At 34.8% G+C, this 20,233-nt stretch overlaps 1 protein-coding gene across 4 annotated transcripts; it reads left to right on the top strand.

Annotated features, from left to right (window-relative positions):
• The first annotated feature begins 5,778 nt into the window (after positions 1 to 5,778).
• Positions 5,779 to 19,950, top strand: LOC132167514 (GPI-anchored adhesin-like protein, putative (DUF936)). 4 transcript variants are annotated; one of them, XM_059578514.2, is made up of 6 exons: positions 5,779 to 5,925; positions 11,207 to 11,312; positions 12,231 to 13,213; positions 13,548 to 13,892; positions 14,969 to 15,060; positions 18,710 to 19,950. In XM_059578514.2, exons 3-6 carry the CDS (start codon positions 12,257 to 12,259, stop codon positions 19,578 to 19,580), a joined length of 2,265 nt encoding a protein of 754 aa, XP_059434497.2. In that variant the 5' UTR covers positions 5,779 to 5,925; positions 11,207 to 11,312; positions 12,231 to 12,256; the 3' UTR covers positions 19,581 to 19,950. The 4 variants fall into 4 exon arrangements, with proteins under 4 accessions (XP_059434497.2, XP_059434495.2, XP_059434498.2 ...); XM_059578512.2 differs by having other exon boundaries at positions 11,207 to 11,321; XM_059578515.2 differs by lacking the exon at positions 11,207 to 11,312.
• The last annotated feature ends 283 nt before the right edge of the window (positions 19,951 to 20,233 follow it).

Genomic DNA, 20,233 nt, shown 5'->3' with positions numbered 1-20,233 from the left:
CAAATAGTTAAGATTTATCAAGTCGGTCAAAGAAATTTTCTTCCCTCTCTCCTTCTCCCCAACTCTTTCCTTCTTCTGAAAAACACAGTAGTGAGTCTAGTAGTGCTCATGTTATTATAGCGGCTACTGTTTGTCTTCTTTCTAAATTTTTTCTTTATGCAACGATTTATGAGGTGAAGTTTGTTTTGCTATCTTGGGTTTTGATAACCTTTAATTGATTTTTAAGGTTTTATTTACACAAAACCCTCAGAGTAGTGATTTTAGATCTTCGATTCGTCTTTCATTTTTCTCTCTTATTCTTTTATGGGGATCAAATAACTAACCGATGGCGAATGAATTATTAGACATGTAGAAGAATTTGTTATTGATGGTTGATGAAGTGAAGGGGATTGCGATTGGTAATGTGCTTTGTAGCGAAGATGGAAAAGAGATGAAATCATTATCTAATTGGGAAAGTTCTAATGGATCGAGCAGTGGACAGGGACGTGATTTGATGGTATATGCTGCAGAACTAGAAACTGATTGGACGGTAATATTCAGATAGGTAAATATAAACTTGTAGTTAGATATGACTGGGTCTAATTCCATCATTTTTCCCTTTGCTTATATGACCCATGATGTGGGATCTAACAAAAAAAAGTTTTTAAACAAAGTATATATCAGGTTTGAATGGAAAGAATTCTTTATTGTATCTATGATATTGTTTTGTTATAGCAACATGATATATTTTTTATGAAATGGATGAAGAATAAGAAGAATTCTTATTAAAAATAAAAAGTAAAGAAAGTGACACGTGATTATTAAACTATTAGTAGACTGTTATACGACTGTTGAAATGATATGGCAGTGACAACAATCATATAATTGTTTAATAAATAGCATTTTTCAAAAAAAAATTGAATAGGTGTCCAAACGATGTCGGATCTGTACATGGGACGAGTGAATAAATCCAAATTCATAAGTATAAATACAGATTTGTTTTTGTCCAAGAATATAAATGCGGATCTTTTTGGTTTTGTGGTTGGCAACAGAAATGGCATTAAATAAATAGAAATGTATGTGACTGAGTGGAGTAGGGTACAACTCAGTTGATGTGGACCACTGGAAACCGATACATTACCTCTTTCCTCTTTCCTGTACGAAGAAAGATCATGTGTCAATAACTGAGCTGGACCTTCCATCGGGATTTCAATTTCATGCTCTATATATATATATATATATATAGATATATATACATTTATATATTTTGATGAGAAGAAGAGAGCAGTAAAGATAAATCTAGACGGTTAAAAAATTTATAATATATATATACAGTATTTTCGCCAAATTCATAGCTTAATTAATCGAAATTCACCTACCAAAAATCAGTTTAAAAATATTTCATGGTAAGATTAAGTCAATATATCAAGATATTAAAACCTTAATCCCCTCAACTACTACCTAATTGATAATATCTCATTAGACTCTCAATTGTGATAATATTCCCCAAACCACCAAAAATTAACAATGTCTCATCTAATGATGAAAATACACTTAATAAAATAAAATAAAAAATAAAACCATTCTACCACAAATTAGCAATGTCTCATCTAATGATGAAAATGTCCTTAATAAAATAAAAAAATAAAATAAAACCATTTAAAAAAAATGCAGGGTGTGATTTTTTTTATAAAAAAAAAAAAGTTTTTTTTCTTAAAGAAAAAAATTCATTAATTTTTTTTGTTGTTTTTTTATTTTGTTTTTGTTTTTTTTTTTAATTTATTAGAGTATTTTTGTCATATTGAAAAAAATAATAATAATAACTAGGGTCACTTTTGTCTTTTTGCTGGCCGTGGGGGACATTGTCAATTTTTTTGTAGTTTAGGGAGGACATTGTTGCAATTGAAAGTTTTAGAAAGACATTGTCAATTGGATGGTAGTTTAAGGAGGTATGTGGACTCTCCCAGGACTAGAATCCTCACAAATGTGACGTTGTGATTTTAGCTTTTAAAATCACCATTAAATTTGAGATGATAATTATTAAATTTTGATCTATTGATGATTTTAAATATACATCACATTTGAGAGGACTTTAGGAAGACTCTAGTCCTCCTTATATCATTACTCTTTTTTTTTTTAAGAGAACAATTTCAATCAGGTCGTAGTGTAAACTGTTTTGCACTAGGAAGCAAACACCTCAATTTGAAACAAAAAAGAATATAACCATTCACATTGAATAATTTTCCTTCTCTTGACAAAATACCTCATAGACAAAATGTTCATTGATAAAATCATCAGAGCCATCATTTTCATTGGTTTTGGAGACTCAGGTGTTGAGGGCTTAAAAGGTGGGTGGAAAGTTTGATGGTGGGTAGTGGACGTTTCGTTGGAACGAATGAAAAAGTCCATAAGATTGATTTGAATTAAAAATACAGTATTTTCATCTCCAGTGTATTTAGGGCCCGTTTGGGAGTGCGATTTTAAAAATTGTGTTTTTAAAATCATTACTTTTTAAAATTGCACAGACATTTGGTAAAACATGCTAAAAAGTTTTTTTTTTTTTTTTTTTTTTTTATCAATTGAGTATTTGGATAACATTAGCATATAATTGCGGTTTCATTGCCAAATTACCAATAAGGATCCATCATTGTTCATGCATAGTGCACAATAATCGAAAATCAACTTTGAAAAAAAAGAAAGAAAAAAAGACATGTTTTATTCATAAAACCACATCAAACGATTCAAACTACAAAAGTGCATATACAACAGACAAAGAAAACACAAAACCACAAAAAATATACAACAGACAATGAAAACACAAAACCACAAAAAACAACATCCGCATAAACACCAAATGATGGAGAGGTTTACAAAAGCAAAAGAGTTCTATAAGATGAGATGCTTACTTGATGGAGGGGTAGAGAGAGGAAGAACAACAATTACACGAGAAATAGCAAAGGGGCGGAAAGATGATGAAGGGGTGGAGAAAGGACGAAGAAAAAGAAGAGAAACGAAGGGTTTTAATATATTTTAGGTGGGTATTCTTATAATTTTTTTCATTCCCGCTCAAAAATAGGTAAATATTGCGCCAAATTTTTGTTTAAGCGAAATCGTAATTTTTGTTTAAATACTCACTTTTTCAAATAAGTACCCTCTAGTCAGCTTATCGAAATCGCAAATTTTTCCACGATTTTAAAATTTGCGTTTTTAAAATCACAATTTCAAACACTCCAAAATTGCATTTGGTTTAAAAACGCAGATTATTTCTCTGAAATCGCACTCCCAAACGGGCTCTTAATGTTTTTGCCTGATGTATCAAGTTTCTATTGAATACTGTAAAATGAGTAAATCTATAAGTTACTCTTGTGTCACTCTAAGAATGATGTTTTTTTAGGGGAATCTTTCATTTTCATTCATTGAAAAAAGATCAAGAGCATAAACCTCTGATAAATCATGGCCAAAACTATGAGGTTACATCGTCATAGAGATAAACATAAAAATCTTATAATCAAGTCATATCTATAACTTCAACATTTGCTAACCCATGTCCAAACTTCAATTATAGAACAGATTTGCTCCAAGCAGACTCAATCTAATACATAGGTTGTCCATATTCCCAACTTTTATTTTCACGGCTATAAGAAAAACCTTCACACCGAAACTAATCATTCTCGACTCAAAGGCCAGGATAAAAACCTTCACCCCAAAGATCGCTCATGAAAGCAAATCTAAAGAGAAGTCAAACTCTTATTAAAAAAAAAAAAAAAAAAAACAACAACAACAACAACAAAAACATAATAAAAAACCAACAAACAACTATAACAGTTGAAGTGAGGGAGTCGAAGTACACTGGCCGGCGCGTGGTGTACAAGAGCTGTTTTGCGCCGATGGGCAACTGAGGAGCTGGGGAGACGGCGCAGCACAGTGGAGGACGGACGGAGGCAACACAACATAAGCAAAGGGATAGGTGGAGCAACTGAAGTGGTCCGAAAAGCCAAAAAAAAAAAAAAATGAAAGGAAAAAACATGAAGGTAAGGGGGAGGAAAGAAGAGGGGAGTAAGGGGGGAGCCGGGGAGGGGAAAGGAGGAGGGAGCAAAATCAAAATTTAATAATAATCAATCATAAGGTTAATGATGATTTTAGGAGCCACATCATTTTTGTAGTGACATAAGATGGACACAAAAGTGACTTCTAGCATTAATCCTATAAAATAAAGTTTTCACTAATAAAAATGACTTTTTTTTTTTTTTTTTTTTTTTTGTTTAATACTGAAAATAACATTTATAAGAAAGGAAAAAAAAATAATTTATATTCCACTTGTCTACATGTCATTTTAGGATATGATCAAAATTTCCCCTATTGATTAAAGCTTTCAATATGATAATTGATAACAACGTTATTCAAATAACTCCAAAATTCTTTCATCTCGTTCATTTACCCATTACGTGGCATATTGAACCGCAGCCAAATCTTCATCGTCAGGCCGCATTCTCATCTCCCCTCTTCCTACTCCTTTCTCCTTTGGCAGCGGGAATGACTCTCCTTTGTTCCCCTTTTAGACTAGTTTAGTCCTTTTTCTGTTCCATGTACTCATAAAAAAAAATTAAAAAAATTACAAAAAGTAGGGCCACAAAGACAAACGCATTATTTACCACTATCTAGTTATTGGTTGAGATAAAGTTGCGTTCAAAGTAGAGATGTCGAATTTATTAATATTTTAAACGTACAAATTAATTAATTTCTTACAATATTGAAGCACCTCAAGTTTTCAATGAAAACGTTAATAAATAAATAAATAAAAGGCTTCACTTCACCCAAAAGAAGAAAAGAAAAGGTGCCACTTTCAACCTCCAGTATATCTAATCTATATCAATTGCAAATAAATTACAAGATTAAATAAAAATAATAATAATGCACACTAAAAGAAGCACATGCATGCATCAATTGTTTTTCGAATTTTAACTATAAACCCATAAATGTTTTAAAATATAAATATTTAAGTATTGGAAGCACATGGAAATTTTAAAACTAAGAGTCTAGACCTCTAACAATTTCTCATTCAATTAAATAACAAATAATAATTTGAAAATACTATTATATCCTTCTCAATAAATAACCAAAAAAAAAAAAATCAAACAAGATAGTGGCGAGCCAGTCCTCTGTCGCTACAACCTCAACAAAAGGATCGTCTTAAGGGGTAGTTCAATCGACTGGAAACTACGCCTCATGAAACAGAGGTCACTAGTTCGAATCTCCACTCTCCATGGACATGTCAAAAAAAAAAAAAAAAAAAAAACCTCAACAAAGGAGTGCCTTGGCCGCAATTCCGCAAACCACCTAAGTCTCTTTTTAAAAATTATTTTTTAATTTGTGAGAATAATATAATAGTATTTTTTTTCATATAATTTTTATTATTTATCTGAAAAAATATAAGAAAAAAAGGCTAAAGGTTATAAATTTAAAATTTTTATAAATTAGATAAATGAAAAGAAAAAAAAAAAAAAAAAATCTCCTCCGGTTGTAGTGTGTGTAGTCCAAATTAATCCTAACCCTAAAGCGCAGGTCCAGGTGGGCAAGCGTCATAAAAGTGAACAACGACCACCTGAGACCGTACAAGTACCCTCCATAATGGCAATCAGGTGAAAGTGCATTAACGCACGCCCTCTACCCCAATCGCTCACTTTTACCCACGTGTCGCAATCGCAACGGATCCGTTGACCAACACCCCTTCGCCATTTTTTTGACCAGAATCCCTTATCATTTCCCTCCCTTTTCGTTTTCTACATTTCGCGGTTTCTGCATTCCCACACTACTGCGCCGCCCGGAGACTCTGTCGAGTCGTTTGCGAGTCAACGCCGCCTCGCATGTGGAAGGAAATCGCCGTGGATTTGCCGGAATACACCGATTCCGTCGACCGGTGAAGTGAAGTCGGACGGCAAGGTTCAGGTAATCCGTAATTCCATATGTAAAACTTTTTTTTTTTTTTTTTAATTATTTCTAAAATCAAATGATTAAATGAATTATTTTTATCGGTTTAAGGTTTTTAGTAAATATTCTCACATTAAATTATATTAGAAATAACTTTATTGCATCATCTTGATAGTGAAATTCTATAACCAGAGGTGAATGTGAAGAAATATTTAGCTAGGTATCATATGATAATATGCGTGAACAAACGAAAAAGGACTAAAAATCTATAATAATCTAATTTCACTTTGGAGTGTCTTTGTTGGATGCCAGGATACATGCGAACATACATAGCCATAGACAAACATATATTCCTAAGAGAGCCTTTCTTATCCGGACGTGGTGTAAAAATTTTTTTTTATAGTTTTAAATACCAAATACAATATAGATCAAAATAATATATATTTAAATTATCTAATTCAAATCAATCCCATGAACTTTTTTATTAATTCTACCCAACTCCCACCGCTGAACTCCTACCCACCTTCGAGCTCTCAACAACGGAGTCTCCAAAACCAACCAAGACTATGGATCCGGTAATTTTATCAATGAGTATTTTGTTTATGAGGTATTTTGTCAAGAGAAAGAAATTATTTGGTGTGAATGATTATATTATTTTTTGGTGTTTCAAGTTGACATGTCCACTTCTTATTGGAGGGTGCAAAACACCCGATTTATACCATGACATGATTGAAGTTATTTTCTATTCTTAAATATGAACAAACGTGGGATATGCTAATATGAGTTAATTGTTATGTAGGCCCGTTTGTTTTGATGTAAAATCTTTTTTAAGAAAGGTTTTCCTCGTTTTCGAGTGTTTGGGGAGGTTGAAAATGTTGGTAAAATAGAAAATATTTTCGGTTGACTAGAGAAAAAGCAGTATAAGAAGGCATAAAATGGTTTATGCTTCTCTTTTTTCACCTATCTCTCCCTCACCCCCCGGCACCCCAAAGGGCCTTCTAATTATTGCATTGTTTGCCAAACCTCTCTCTGGCGCCACCTCTTCCTTTTCATCCTCTTTTACCTCTGATTAAATATCGTCTTCTTCTCACTGTCGATGTCACCACTGTAGAAGCCTCAAGATTCTAAAGAAGAGCATGTCGCAAACCAAACAACGTTGTAGAGATTTTCCTAAAATTTTTGCCCTAATTATATTATCAATAACCCTAAGAACACATTTGGTATACCGGAATGATGATTCTTTAGGAATAAGAATGAGTATTATTGGAAATACAAGAAGCTTATTTTGTTTTGTGACAACACAGGAATGACTAAATTTCCTCGCTAGAATTGAATCAAATTTTGAAAATATCCTAGCTTTAAAAATGATTTCCCCAAAAATCCTTGTTCTTTTATTTTTTGGGAACCTAAAAATAAAAAAAAGTTCATTCCCTAGCCACCCTAACAAAACAACCGCGGGTGGTCGGCCACCTTAACAAAACAATTGAAGGTGGTCATGGCCACCCCCGATTGTCTATTAGGGTGGCTGATCATCCTCCATAGGGAGTGAATTTTTTATTTTATTTTATTATTTTTGGATTCTTAGAAAGAAAATAATAATAATAATGAGGTTATTTTGAAAAATGTAATTGTAAAGCTATTCATCTCTTCTTTTTATTTATTTTTTAATTCCTTTTTTTTAGGGGAATAGCCATTTTTGTGTCCATTCTTAAGTGCCAAACGTAATGTGTTGAAATAATTTTCCAAGAAAACATTATTGATAATATAGCTAGGGCAAAACTTTAGGAGCAAGATATGTATAATAATTGATTATCCTAATTGAGAATTACCTCTTTGCTTTGAGATTGCTTGCTAGTGATAATGATAATTAATTAAAAGTATGTTTAACTTCTTTTAATCTAACTTCTAACCCCATAAATCTACCATTGGATTGAGGCAAAACTCACTAAATCTATTATAGAGCTTTGATATTAAGCATATATTTACTGTGATAATTATATATCTTAATAACAAAATAAACATGATTGTCATGGTCTATATATGAGAAATTTTGAACTAAGATTAATTATTAAGCTTCACCCTAATCTTTGCTGAGTTGTCTATTTCTCTCATCATTGTTATGCACTGTGTTGAGCTTGACCTGCTACATTATTGAGTAAAATTTTGACATTACATTCTATTAAGTATAATTTAAATATAAATAATTAATGGTTGAAAATAGATGAGTATATAATTAGAGCAAGAGTGAAGAAACGGGAATCTTTATTTTGGATTTGAGAAACTTGGAGATTTAGTTGCAGTTGATTATCATAACTAACACTAACCTTTTTGCTTTGAGAGTGCTTCCTAATAAGTGTGCTTAGGAAGCCAAGCCTCTTGCTTTATCTTTAACTAACTTTGTAAAAAGCAAATAATTACAACTACTTTAATCAAAAGCATCCTCTGTTTTGATTAAGTGGAACAATTTCCCCAGCAAGAATATCATTAGGTAATAAGTCACTAACTCATCCTGTCGGCAAGCCCTTTGGGGTGTGATTATTAGAAAGGGGAAATGATTTAGTGCTTATATTTTGGTCGTTATTTTTTGGGGGTATTTTTTTTTTTTTTTGAAAAAGTGTTATGTTGTGAAGATTAGGTTTTTGTGTTTTTAATAATGTTTTCTGCTTTTTGGGTTGTTTAGACAAATTAAAATTTCTAACAAATGTAGCCTCTAGAAGAGTGATCGTCATTCATAATTAAATTAGACCAAAAGCATGTTTGAGATTGTGTTTGAAAAATAGAGTTTTTAAGTCAAAAAGCGCTTTTTGGCAAAACCTTCATTTACCAAAAGTGCATTTTGGCCATTTTTAGGCCTTTTGAACTTTTAAAAATGCTTTTAATTTTTTTTACCAATCGGGTATTTTTTTTTTCTTCAAATAGACTTTTTAAGTGTTAAACGCATTTTTAGGCCTCTCAAACACACACCCAAATAGGTCCTAAAGAAATTCTTTTCATTTCAAGTGAAATGCAGATGAGTTATTTTATGGTCAAAATTTAAAATTGTATTTAATAAGATAGATGATGACACGTGATAAATATGTTGGCATACTATTTAAAAAAATTAAATAATGTAATATTATTTACACGTTAGATACAACAACCCTAAATCCCCAAGAAAAACAAAAAAAAGAGTTGGTCAAAACCCGTAGGGTCCTCTGCCTCCTCAAGTAGTTCATGTTGATGTTAATGGATAGCCATTTTATTTGACGGACTATAGTATGTGGATATAGCTGTCCGATCTAAAGGAAAGCTTTTTCCTTTGTATTTGAATGATAAAATTGAAATTAGAATAAAAATAAAATAAAAATGATAAGCATGAGAATAATGATGGGAATTACGAATATGTGAGGTGTATAATTACTGAGTAACATTACATACTCATCTCTTATTATATTTTTATTTTATTAGGTTAATCTAATAGTATTCATCAACCTTTGAAACTTCAACGAGCCTTTATTTTTTTTTTAAAAAAAGAATTGATGGCCCCAACCTTTGTGAATAGGGCTTACAAATTTTTACACGACCCGTAAACACAACACAAAATTAAAAGGTTAGGGTTGAGGTTATGGTTGACCTATATAGTCTTATACTTATGTTTTGATACGATTCGAACCCGACACACAATACTATGACTGTTAATTTTTGACATGACTCGCGAATCCGACACAAATCTAATATGAAATCAAAAAATTATAAGTTTAACCTGTTTAATTAAATAAACTAAATTAAAATTAATTTATATAGTCTTATATTTATGTTTGACATGAGCTAAACACAAACCCAATAATACAAAAAATGAGAAAATATGAGTATTTACAATTACCTATAATTAGTGCCTTTCAATGGGCATGGTTTCAATAGCGCAAGCACAGGGAACGTTGTCTCCTGCGTACTGATTTCATGTCTTTTTATGAAAATAAAGGGAACAATTAATATTAAACCATATTCTCATAATTAACCAATTGCTTTACTTGCCATATCTGATTGAATGACTCGGTCATGTCAGCTTGTCCATCATGTGGAAGCACCCAATGATGGATTTTACCTCACTTTTCTCATTTTCTGTAAATTCTGTTTACTTTGTGGACCTCATTTTTCCTCTTAATTTGGGACGTGTTTTTCTTTTAATATGTTTTCCAAGAAGTTGAACATGGTTGACTGTTTGATTCACTGTTTTAGCCAAACACAGTGTTTGGGTCCGCATTTCAACCTTTTGAATTACATTATTACAGTCAATAGTTTTCAATTAAATTAACCACATAAGTACCTAAGCATGCATTTAGCAATTAATTATAGCATAGCATCACATAACATTGAAAATAAAATACATCATGAATTTGTTGTCAATTCCTTGATACCCAAGCATTGTAGTATGGCATGACATTCATATAGACAATATCGATTCAAGTTTTTTAAAATATTAAAGAGGAATTTTAAATATTTATTTTTCATTTTACTCTTATATCATTCACTGGGTTGATGTGACAATTTTACTAGCTTTCAAATTTTTGTTTAAAGATTAATCCAAAAACTGACGTACATTGCTACTTCAGTATATTAATATGAAAATAAGATCAAAGATGAGTATGTAACGTTACTGAATGTCAAATTTCTAAACTAATAGCTACTCGTATATATACAAGTGGCTTCTTGTACGTGGAATTAGCCCCATTAAAAAAAAAAAAAAAATCTAAAACAAATAATTTAACGTTATAAATACCTTTAACACAATACCATAGTGATGGTGGTGCTTCTGTATTTAGTTTTGCAGTTTTTTTTTTTTTTTTTCTTATTAAAGTTAGCTTCAATTTCAAAGATCAATTAAATCATAGGGAAACTTGGGTAGGGTAAATTATTAACAATTAATGCCTGATTTTTCAGTTCTTTTTGAGGTAAGTTGGTTGATTGGGTCCACCTCCTTTATCTACCACATGCTCGAAATATATATAGTGGTTGAGAATCCAAGGCCTCATGGTTAAAAAATTAAAAATTAAAAATTAAAAAGAATAAGATAAAGAGTGCAAATGCTTCTATTATCTTGGGGATGTGACACCTTTTCAGGTAGCCGACACGCCATTACATTGTTCCTGACACCCCATTATACTGCACATGCACCCATTTGCGTATGCGTAAATATAATATTTAACATCATAATATTATAATAAAACACTAATTGAAAAACAATAAGAATTTAAAAGAAACCTCCTCCTTAGTCCTTACGTTAGCATAAAATAAATGTTTTTTTTAAATTCTCTACCAGGATTTCCCATCTGGTTCCTGCAAGAATTCCCAACACCCTTTGGCTTCAATGGCTGATAACTCTACAGCAGCCACTGAGTTCTGAAAGAACCACATTCAAAACGAAAGTGGGTCAGGTAAATTTATGCATTCTCCCATCATTTTAAGTGCATGTGTGCATATGTCTCTGTGTGTCACTCTCAGCTCAGAGATCTGACATTTGTTTTTGTTTTTGTTTTTTGGTTTTATTTTTTTATTTTTTTTATTTTTATCAATCATGTAATAAGCCTGACATCAATTATTCCCCTTTCAACCTTTTTCAGTTTCCTGCAAATTCTCAGCACCATCCCATGTTCAGTACAGACACTTCTCGGGAGCTCTGTCCCTTATTTTCTTCTCAAAAAGTGACTTTCCCTACCGGGTTTTCTCTTTCGGATCTTTGAGCTATAAACCCACCCAACCCACCCAAGATTTCAATAAGTTTGTTGCTTTCTCATTTTGGGTTTTCAAAAGAAATGGTTTTTACTACCAATCTCTACATTTTGTAAAAATGCCAAAGTTTTTGTATCAGTCTCAGTCCTTTCTCTTCAGGGTTGGTGAGTGTGAACATTTGTTCTTTTCTTTTCTTTCTCCAAGCTGTACTCAATTATTACTACCAAGTGTTTGAAACTAAATTTTTATTTCTGGGCTGGGTTCTATGATTAACCTGTTCTGCTGATAATAAATCCGTAAACGGAAAGCTCAGACCTTCTAATCTGAATCCGTAAACGATGTGAAATAAATTTCAGTCTTTCCTATGATAAATCTCCCTTTTGGGAAGGAATTTCATCTCCTCCAAGTATATTCCCAGTTTTCCTTCTCTGCAAGCCATCAAAGTCCACAGATTTGATTCCTTTTCTCAACCTGGGGATTGAGGAAAAACCCTTCTCTTTTTTTTTTCCATCTGGGTATTGAGGAAAAAAAAAAGTCTATACTTTGTGACTCTTTCTGCAAGATTTTTGTGTTCACATTTGAAATCTTGAATATTTCTCCATCTGGGTTTTCAGTGTAATGCAAATTGAAGGTCCAAAACATGGCCAATCTTGTTCCTGGTGTCCTTCTCAAGCTTCTGCAGCACATGAACACAGACATAAAGGTTGCTGGTGAGCACAGGTCATCTCTATTGCAAGTTGTGAGCATTGTTCCAGCGCTTGCAGGTGGTGAGTTATTCTCAAACCAAGGTTTTTACATCAAGGTTTCAGATTCCTCTCATGCCACCTATGTATCTCTCCCCGATGAACATGATGATCTCATTCTTAGTGATAAGATTCAATTGGGTCAGTTTATTCATGTTGAGCGGCTCGAAGCGGCCTCACCAGTCCCAATTCTTCGCGGGGTTAGGCCAGTTCCGGGTCGCCACCCTTGTGTGGGAAGCCCTGAAGATATTGTTGCTACTCACTCGTTGGGATTTCTGAACCATATTTCGTCTTCGGGTTTGAAACCTGAGGAGAAAGTGAAATCACCTAATAAGAAAGTCTTTGGGAATAATCATGTTGGGGAAAAGGAGAAGGTGAGATTGAATGGTAGTGTTAAAGAGGAGCAATTGGATAAGAAAATGGGGGCTTTTAGTAGATCAAAGTCACAATCATTGAAATCGGCATTGAATTTGGAAGTGAAGAAGGAATCGTTGGGGAGATTGAAGTCATTCAATTCACGCTCTATTCCTTCGTCTCCGACGAGTTGTTATTCGTTGCCAGCTTCTTTTGAGAAGTTTTCGAATGGGATGAGGCAGCAGGCAGAGATAAAGGGAGGGAAGGCAACAGTTAAATTGGGGGTGGTGGAAAAGGCAAATGTTGTTCGCACGTTTAGTCCCCTTCCCTCTGGGAAGAAGGTAGCGATGGGAAACCCGATTAAAAGTTTCGTTCAAGGGATTGAGCTGGGGGCCAAGGCTCTGAGGAAGAGCTGGGAAGGAAATATGGAGGTGAAGAGCAGAGAGAATTCAAATTTAAGGGCCTCCAAACATGATTCGAAGCCCGAAGTACGAAGTTCTGTAAGTTTTATCGTTCTTGTTACTTAGTTTGACTATTGATTCATCTGTTCAAATACTTCTAAAGAAAATTACTAAACTGCTCTGAATTCCTTCATTGCTTTGTCTGCCTTGGATTCCTACGGTTTACTGCAGTTTACTCTTTCAGTTCGTCTTCGTTGAGGGTATTTTCAAAATTTCGTGTGTACAGTATAATTAAATTTCATCCCATGTTTATTTCGGATCTGAAAAATCACAAGCATTGAATTGAATCGCTATTTCCAGCAGTCTGGGAAATAAACTTTTGCTGCATTTCTCTAACTGTTTTTCTATCAACTAATCGAGATGTATTTGCCAGACACCTAGATTAAGTACGACTTCAAGGATAAGTACATCAAGAATGAGTACATCAAGTGAAAGGTTGCTATCCAACGAGGAGAATATGGCCCAGACGTCTGCTAGGTCATCCAAAGGGGACATTAAAGCTCAAATATCTGCAAAGAAAGTCTCTGCAAATGGGACTTCGGGTGATCAAGAAAAACCAAGTAAGCAAACAACTTCTGCTGGAAAGAAATCATCAGGCGAACATTCCAGTAATGGACTCCCAGGAAACTTGGTCAAGGTTTCCCTAAATAGTAGAAGATTGACAGAAGGAAGTGTTTCATGGGCTTCTCTCCCATCTTCTCTTGCAAAGCTTGGAAAGGTATAAAATCTGTAAAATATTGTTGCTTGAGGACCTGCATTTAATATAAGCTTCTTTGAGCATGGGTGTTGAAAGATTATGCTGCTTAAGTAAGTGGTATCTTGTGTTTGCTACTGCCCACATCAATTTCCATTCGAAGCAGTTTTTAACAATCTTTTGATCCCAAGGAAGTGTTTAAGACTCCCAATGCATTAAAAGTATTGCTGAAATAAAGAAAGATAGAATTGCAAAATGCAAGTCTCAGAGATCTGGTTCGTGGCTTAAGCCTCTGGTCATGAGCCATATGTTGCTTAGGCTATGATTTGTTGATTTGAGCCTTGTACTTATTTCCCGGGGCCCATCTTCTATTGCATAGTTATCTATTATATAGATATCTCAAATTATTTTCATTGAAATGATCCTTCTGGCATAGCAGCAATATGTTACTGCACCAGTTGCATTGGTTTGGATGGTCAATAATTTGGGTTAATAACTTTTTTGGTACCTGGGTTTTGAGGTTTTTTAATTTTTCTCCTTAGGTTTTAAAACATGACAAAATTAGTACCTCAGATTTTGAAAAAAAGCCACCCCCAGTTTGACCTTAGGGGTGGCTAAGCCATCCCCAAGGGCCAAAAAGGGGGTGGCCGAAACCACCCCCATGGCCCGAGCCACCCCTAGATTGGCCTTGGGGGTGGCTCAGACACCCCTAAGGTCAATCTGGGGTGGCCGGCCACCCCCTGGGGGTGGTTCGGCCGCCCCCATAGAATTTTTCAAACTAGAGGTGGTGATTTGGTCTTTTCCAAAATCTTAGGTACTAATTTTGTCACGTTTTAAAACCTAGGGGGGAAAATTAAAAAACCTCAAAATCCAGGTACCAAAAAAGTTATTAACCCCAATAATTTTCTAAATCTATTTGCAAGGAAAAAATTTAAGTGTATGCAACTGGTGTTTGCATTGCTGGTACACGGACCAAATTTGTAATTCGCTCTTATTTTATATTTAGGGATACCTACTTAAATGATACCGCCTTTGGAAGATAAGTTCCACAGCTATATAATTTATTTTTCTTAATCTATGCTTCCACATTCGTTATGCAGGAAGTTATGAAGCACAGAGATGCTGCACAGATTGCAGCTGTAGAGGCTATTCAAGAGGCTTCTGCTGCAGAGAGCTTAATTCGATGTCTAAGGTATGCATACCCAAATTGAAAAACTGATAAAAGAAGTACTGGTAGTGAAAATTAAAGTATCCTTATTATGCAGGAAAGTTGGAATTAATCATTGGCTTAGGATTTCTGATAATAACTCTCCATTTATCCCGCAGTCAGAACTTTTTTTATCATATGCTAGAATAAATGGTACTGATATTACCCTAGAGGTGTAATCATGTACACGATCTTTTATATTTTGACTTATAGGACATTCTAACTAGTCTGTGAGGGAGTCCATCATGTTATAGATTGTGCCAGGTTCTACTAGGTTAATGATAGTCGTTGTGCAATTATTGCTATGAAGTTGGTTGTGGTGGTGCTGGTGCTGGTGATGGTCAAAGATGCTGAACAGTATTACGGACATTGTGAAAGATGGTGTTGGCTCTACTGGATTCAAGTGCTTTAGTGTTCTGGCATTTAAAAACATGGTTAGGCTTAAAAGTGAAGGTGATGTCAGAAAGATTGGTAATTGTGGTGGGATGGCGTATCTAGTTGTACGTTAACATTCTGTTTGAGTATGTCCAATGGCAGAACAATTATTACTTTTTGGTAGAGGAAAAAAGGCCATCCTCCAACCTAAAGAAGCCAATCTCAAAATTGAGTTTCTGGCAACCCAGAACTGAGCAAATTGAGACTTGGCTTAATTGGGTTTGCAGACTGTTGATGATGATATTGACATTGTGTGGCTACTGTTGCATAATCTTTTTAAGAAGCTTATGAAGACCATATTTAAGACTAATAATATAAAGCTGGTACAGTAGGGCAAGGAATTGCGTAAGCATTTGGGGTCTGTTGATCTCTAGCAATGGTGTCTAGATTCTGACACATACCTGTGTGCCTTTCTCTTGCAGCGGCATTGAACACAAATTGTGTTTTTGGAGGCCTTGTGCTTGAGTTGTCAGAGGATGAGGTTTTCTCATTTCTAAACTGATCGTATGCCATTTTTAATACTTCAAGAGCCCATGATGTTTTGAATTTTTCCTTCTATGTTGTGATTTATGCTTTTGACAGCTGAATACAAATGTTTGGTCTTCACAGATAGATATATTTTTTAACCGAAGGGGCCTTTGTTTAAAATTTGTTGTATAGTCACTTTAACACAATTTGTTTTAGGCACTGCATTAGTGCATCATCCATCAATGTGCTTACTTGACAAGTTAACCAAATGATTCATGCATTAAGTAGTCTAGGGCATGGACGAGCTAGAATTAGGAGAGGTGTTTTTCTGAAGTTCTTTGGGATATAATGGTTGTGAATGACTAATTTTTCTCAATCTTTCTGATCTTGGTTCCAAATATGAGCAGTATGTTCATATAAAGGAGTGTTGTCAAAAGGACACTGTTTAGGTATACGAGTGACTATACAAGATAGAGGGAGAAATGATTGAGTTCATGCAAAGCTAAATGTAGCTTTGATTGAAGAAAATTGGGCAAAATATTCTAAAGATGGCTTGATGGGCTTACCAATACAGAATCATTTATACCAAATGAATAGTGCTAAAAGAGGTAAAGAATGTAGGTCAAGGCGGGGAGGAAAAGGCATGATGGCCTATGACATAATTAAGGGTAGCATCTACATGAAAGGATGGAGTTGGTGCAAACATATTTGAGGAATTGGGTTATAGTGCTTTCATATATGGAGTTGAGTAGACTGGGTTTTAAAATAACTTTTTTTTTTTTTTATAAGTAATAACCAGTTTTATTAAAAGCGCAAGGCGCTCCAAAGTGCCCATGAAGTATACAATAGGAATCACCTAATTAGAAAGGAAAAAGCGAACAAAAAAATCATCATAACTAATCAACAATAGGGATACAAACACTGCAGTCCAAAGATAGAGTGTATGAAAACAAGAGGATAAAATGTCCTCCAAGGACCTCTTCAAGTCCTCAAAGCACCTATTGTTCATTTCCTTCCATAAACACCAAAAGAGGCAAGTAGGCACCATCTTCCAGACTATAGCACTCCTCCGTCCTCTATAAGACCACCATCAGGCAAACAAATCGAAAATCCGTCTCGGCATAACTCAAGACATCTTAAAACGACTAAAGATCTCATAGAGCAGAAGCTACCTCACAATGAAGAAGAAGATGGTCCACCGTTTGCTCATTCCTCTTACACATGCAACATCTGTTCATCACAATAACAGGTCGCTTTTTGAGATTATCCAAGGTTAGGATCTTGCTCAGAGCCGCCGACCACGCAAAAGAAAAAACCGCCCTCAAAGAAGCCTGCATCTGGCACATACTCACCTTCAGTACAAACCAAGGACTTATTGACCTTGAAAAGGCCTCTTTTGGAGGAAACCCACCCCAGTTTAGCTTCACATCCTCGTCTCACTATGATTGAATACAACTTCTCTCACATTTCACTGATTGGATCCACCCAACAACTAGCGGAGGACAATAAAGTAACGGTGGAGGCCTTAGAGAATCAACTAGAGGATTTTCAGAGAGACACAGAGAGAGGGATTGATGTGGTATGTGCACGTATGGGTCAGAGCTGGAAGAATTTTCTTGGATTATCATCTACTGGAGAAAATTAATGATGTATTGTGCTTAGTAAAGGCAAAATAGTTAATTGACAACCGTGTTTCTGGATGCTTTGCTGGGGCTGAATGCACAAGCAAGCCTGCCATTGCAGGGCTGGAAAGCAGAAAAACCTTGGTACTGTTGTTTGATTTGAAAAAATTAATTATATGGGTTGAGGCATATCCAAACTTCACCTACCATGGCATTTCCTCTTCCATATCTGGAGCTAAGGTGAAGCTGTACTCTGGAACTCTATTGATGCTTAGGAATTTGATAACCATTTTTTCAGTTTGACTTGCCCTGTAAAAAAGGTTTATTAAAAAAAAAGGGAGAGCCTTCAGGATCCTGTATAAGTAGAGGGATTGACTAGCTCCCTTGAAGTGATTGATCCTTACCTCCGAGTGTGGAGGAAAGATAGAGGAGCTTTTTATATTCTAAGCTGTATTTTGGGATCAAAATCAATAGTTTATCAATATGTTGTTGCTATTGTCAACCTGCTAAATGCAGAGGATTGGCTTGTTTTATTGGGCATTAACTGCTAGACAGTGGGCTGTTGGATTTTTCAGAACACCTATGCAGATATGAAACATCATAAGAACATGATTATGATCATCATCATCATGGGCTGCAATAGCAGAGCCCTGCATGAAAAAGATACCCCCCTGGCCCAGGTGAAGAATTTTGGAATTTGGAAAGTAGTTTTGAAATTTCTGTCAAAACTTTATCAGCGAGGGTGAGGATAAAACCAAAGAATAATTGCATTAGCTTGGGGCATGTTATTCTATTTAGAACTTCTTGTGGTGATTTAGAAGCTTAGTGAATGTTGGTATACTGCTTAATATTCAGGTAACCATGAGCTTTAGATAAATATGGGTTTTCTATGCTTGATGACAACGTTGGGACTTTGATAATTTACGCAAAATGAATTGATCATTCTTTCACTTGTAATTGAAGTTCAACTCTACCCATCTGTCAGCTGTTATAGCTAATGTTTACTCTTTTCAGTCTTTTGTTTACATTTTATATTACTGTATAATGTTTGTAATTTACGTGCATATATATTTTTTTGTTGATGGTTGAGTCAACTTTTGTTTCTGCAGTATATATTCTGAGCTAAGTACCTCTGCTAAGGAAGAGAACCCACAGCCTGCAGTTGAGCAGTTCTTGACTCTTCATGCGAGTTTGAATAATGCTCGCACGGTTGCTAATACTCTATCAAAATCTATTCCGGGCAGTATGTCCCCAGATGATGAAGAAAGCCTATCAGAAGAAGCACTAAAGGTCATGTCGGATAGGCAAAAACGCGCAGCTTCTTGGGTCCAAGCTGCATTGGCAACCAATCTATCATCTTTTGGTGTTTTTAGCAAAGAACCGGCTTCAACTCGAGTTCCAGGTCCAACTCAAGCCACTCAAAGTCAAAAGACCATCCCAGTAAATCAACCAGTATTAGTCCTAGAAAATTCTAGCAAGAATATGTCGACAAAGACCCAAGGCAAAACCCGGCAGATGGTCGGTTCTAAGCTTGCACAAGGAACTCCTCGTCGGTTAGGGGAAGTGTTGGCCGCCAGCCAGAAGCCTCAGCCCCAACCTCTACCAGAATGGGTTAGAGGAAATGGCCTAGAGGAGGCAGTTGATTTGAGTGAGATGTTGCAACTGCAGTCCAAGGCTTGGTTTTTGGGATTCGTAGAGAGGTTCTTGGATGCCGACGTGGACAGCTCAGCCTTGTCAGATAACGGTCAAATAGCAGGGATGTTGAGTCAGCTGAAGAGTGTGAATGACTGGCTGGACGAGATTGGATCAAGCAAGGATGAAGGAGAATCATCAAATACTTCAGCAGAGACAATTGAGAGGTTAAGGAAGAAGATATATGAGTATCTGCTTACACATGTTGAATCAGCTGCTGCTGCACTAGGTGGTGGTGGTGGTGGTGCTTCACAACCATCAACAACAGAAACAAAAGTTAGAAGGTGACGTCGTTTTTAGCTTGGCCACAAAAGTATATGGTGTCTGCAATTCATTAATGTGGTCACACAAGTTGAGTATATTTATTTCTGTACATATATTGTCCGTGGGTTTGGGGGGTACAGATGGAGTCATTACTATTTAACAGGGAAAGCAGTTGATGAAAGGAACATCCTTTTCTTTTCTTTCTTTTTTTTTTTTTTTAAAAAAAAAAAACTTTGTTAGGAACTATACAAATTGAAGCAAATTGGAAAGAAGAGAAACGGTCTCTTTTCCTTTTTAACCTTTCTCGTATTGCTGTCTTAACATGAACATTCCAGTCCATTGTCTTGTATGGTGAGAAATCATAGAATTTATTCAAGCAGAGTTCTTACTGTCATTTCTTTGTCAGATGCCTATGCTCCTTTCTTCTTCTTCTTTATTTTATTTATTTTTTAAAATTTAAAATTAAATTATACCATTAAAATTCTTCACTGCTTGGGTTTTTGTTGAATATATTAGAAGAGCTGTTCAAAATGTGTCATGGTTGGCATGTAGTTCAAATCTCCCTTCCTATTTTTTCTCTTCTTGTGCGGATATGTAAAAGAAAATATATATATATATATATATATATATATATATATATATATATAAAATTAATGTATACAATACAATAATAATAA

The sequence above is a fragment of the Corylus avellana genome, chromosome 2, assembly GCF_965113065.1.
Source record: "Corylus avellana chromosome 2, dhCorAvel1.hap1.2, whole genome shotgun sequence".
NCBI classification, from domain to species: domain Eukaryota; kingdom Viridiplantae; phylum Streptophyta; class Magnoliopsida; order Fagales; family Betulaceae; genus Corylus; species Corylus avellana.
The sequence above is the reverse complement of the archived record's forward strand: the minus strand, read 5'-3'. Positions and strand labels throughout refer to the sequence as shown.

What these genes read in the sequence shown, in the direction of transcription:
- LOC132167514 (XM_059578515.2), top strand. Translation starts at nt 12,257, where the DNA reads ATGGCCAATCTTGTTCCTGGTGTCCTTCTCAAGCTTCTGCAGCACATG. An exon ending in AGCCCGAAGTACGAAGTTCT is followed by an intron (nt 13,214 to 13,547) that starts GTAAGTTTTATC and finishes TGTATTTGCCAG; the next exon opens with ACACCTAGATTAAGTACGAC. An exon ending in CTCTTGCAAAGCTTGGAAAG is followed by an intron (nt 13,893 to 14,968) that starts GTATAAAATCTG and finishes TTCGTTATGCAG; the next exon opens with GAAGTTATGAAGCACAGAGA.